Source organism: Etheostoma cragini, chromosome 16 (genome assembly GCF_013103735.1).
Source record: "Etheostoma cragini isolate CJK2018 chromosome 16, CSU_Ecrag_1.0, whole genome shotgun sequence".
In the NCBI taxonomy this organism is placed as follows: domain Eukaryota; kingdom Metazoa; phylum Chordata; class Actinopteri; order Perciformes; family Percidae; genus Etheostoma; species Etheostoma cragini.
The window spans coordinates 24847977-24850275 of record NC_048422.1 but is presented as its reverse complement, the minus strand read 5'-3'; the positions used below and the strand labels follow the sequence as shown (position 1 = coordinate 24850275).

Sequence of the window (2299 nt, the reverse complement as noted above, 5' to 3'; positions counted from 1 at the left end):
TATATATATATATATGTATATATATGTATATATATATGTATATATATATATGTATGTATATGTGATAGAGAGACCAGATATGTTTTAATTTGGGACTTTATATTAATATATATTATTGTAAGTGTTGTGTCTCCGCCCCCAGGCCCTGGGTTCCCATGGTAACAGCGCGGTGGAGGTGGACCGGGACACGGTGGAGCGAATGAGTCACATCCAGGCCAGTTACCGCGGTAACCGGGAGGCGGTGCTCGGGGAGCTGCTGCGCCGCGTCTGCGACATCCAACCCGAGTTCCACGCCAACTACCGCGTGGCGGGGTAAAGGGGCGGGGCCAGACCCGGGGGCGGGGCCTAACAGGACACGTTAGCAACATTAGCTTCGTTAGCTTGAATCACAGCCAAAAAGATATGGAAAAAGTGTTTTATTTTGAAGGATTGAAGCTCGTCACTTCCTGTTTGGCCGACGTTCCTAAATGTTGTTACTGTGTTGATGTTTACGAAGTATTTATATTAATATCACTTAATTTCTTTAAATTCCTGAATCTAACAAAATAAAAGCCTCTGGAGAGGAAATCAGCCAATCAGAAACCAGCCTAAAGTCTAACTAAAGAAGAAATTAATCTAACTGAAGCTGATTGGCTGTTTTCTCTGAACTGTCCTCCAATCAGGAGGCACAGTTTAACTCTGCACTCACCTGATTGGCTGGAGGGTGGCAGAAGGCTTTTATTGTGAAACTCCTGTGCATTTCCTTTTTGATTGTTTCCTGTGTGTGACCATGTGACTTCCTGTTGCTGTTTGTGATGAAATAATAAACTGAGTGTTGATTGGCTGAAACTGATGATGCTTATTGATTGAATCTGAATAATAATAATAATAATAATAATAATAATACATTTTATTTAAAGACGCCTTTCTCAGAACTCAAGGACGCCGCACAGGGAACTCATATATTAAAAACAGCAAAACAATAATGTCTTTAGATGCTTTACATAGGGAGGGCGACAATAATATGAATAATATATCATATAATATATAGTAGCTCTGTTAGCTGGGTTTGAATCAATAATATATTTACGGTAAATAAATCTTAAATTACAACAGGACATAAAATTAAGCAAAAAATTATCCTTAATATATTAACATATATAAAATCACATGTATATTCCTTAAATTCACATTGTTATATATATATATATATATATATATATATATACATATATATATATATATATATATGTTTTATAAAATAAAACTGGACTTTTTGCTGCTTACGTGGCTCCTACAAAGTCCCTCCCCCCCACCTCAGGGCTCGCCTTCTGATTGGTCCAAACAGGCCCTTTAGCCCTACCCCTGGATTCTGCGTATGGACGTCATGACGCAGGCACCCGGAAGTGGTGGCGGAGCGCAGCAGAGAGTCTAACGGTGAAGACGCGAGCTACTTTCTTCTTCTTTCTGTTTTGGCGAGTTTTTTTGGAGTGTTTCTCAGACAAAACAGAAAAGAAATAGAAGAAGAACTCCCGGAAGTCTTCCAGGTGAGCTCGCGATCTGTTTGTGTGTTAATGTGCGTGTGTGTGTGTATGTCAGTGACCTCTGCAGCTGATTACACACTACCATACTGTTTGTTACTGTACCAAACTCCATAGAGCAATGCTACCGTTTAAGGCATGTTCGCACATAGCCAAGCCCAGGAACCCGCGGGGGTCGAACCTGTGGCGGGTCCTGGTCCAGACAGGTCTGGTAGGGGATTCGGCGAGGACTGAGTCCCCCTGCAGAGTCCCGGTCCCCACGAGCCCCCGCCGCTTTGACCCGGTTTACGTTAATCCTGGCCAGCCGCTCCATGCGTTCTCCTGGGAAAGTTAACAGGATTTAAAGGGGGATCTGGTCCAGAGGAGTCTGACTCTGTGATTGGAGGATGCAGTGCACAAGGCATCTCGTGCGCTGGCAGGGCAGGTGTGGATTTAAAGTCTGCCGCGTGCACGAGCAGGGTTTGTCACTGGAGTCTGGTTACGCGCACGGTGGTGACAATTTAACCGGAAATGTTCTGTTTTTATTTATTTATTTTCTGTCTTGTCGTGAATGAAATAACTTTTGGGATATTAATGACAAAGGAAGAGAACAATGACGTCATGAGACATGTTGACGTCAGGTGTGTGTGTGTGTGTGTGTGTGTGTGTGTGTGTGTGTGTGAGAGAGAGTGTCAGCCTCCCTGTCTGTCTGTATTAATATGATGTAGATTCATAATATATTAATACCTAGTCCCCCCCACAGGTGAGACAGACAGGTGAGACAGACAGGTGAGACAGAC

General features: G+C 42.9%; 2 protein-coding genes across 3 annotated transcripts in view; both read left to right on the top strand.

Moving 5' to 3' along the window:
• prpf4 (PRP4 pre-mRNA processing factor 4 homolog (yeast)) overlaps positions 1–832 on the top strand; it is a 2555-nt gene extending 1723 nt beyond the window's left edge. The window contains exon 7 of the mRNA XM_034897059.1: positions 123–832. Coding sequence (XP_034752950.1) covers positions 123–316 — 194 coding nt within the window. The 3' untranslated portion in view covers positions 317–832. The remainder of the gene's footprint in view (positions 1–122) is intronic.
• A 526-nt stretch (positions 833–1358) lies between these two features.
• Positions 1359–2299, top strand: part of slc31a1 (solute carrier family 31 member 1) — a 10796-nt gene continuing 9855 nt past the window's right edge. Inside the window, exon 1 of one of the 2 annotated variants that reach the window (XM_034895559.1) lies at positions 1359–1526. The gene's annotated coding sequence lies outside the window, so the exon portion shown is untranslated. The remainder of the gene's footprint in view (positions 1527–2299) is intronic. The other variant, XM_034895557.1, reaches the window with a different exon arrangement.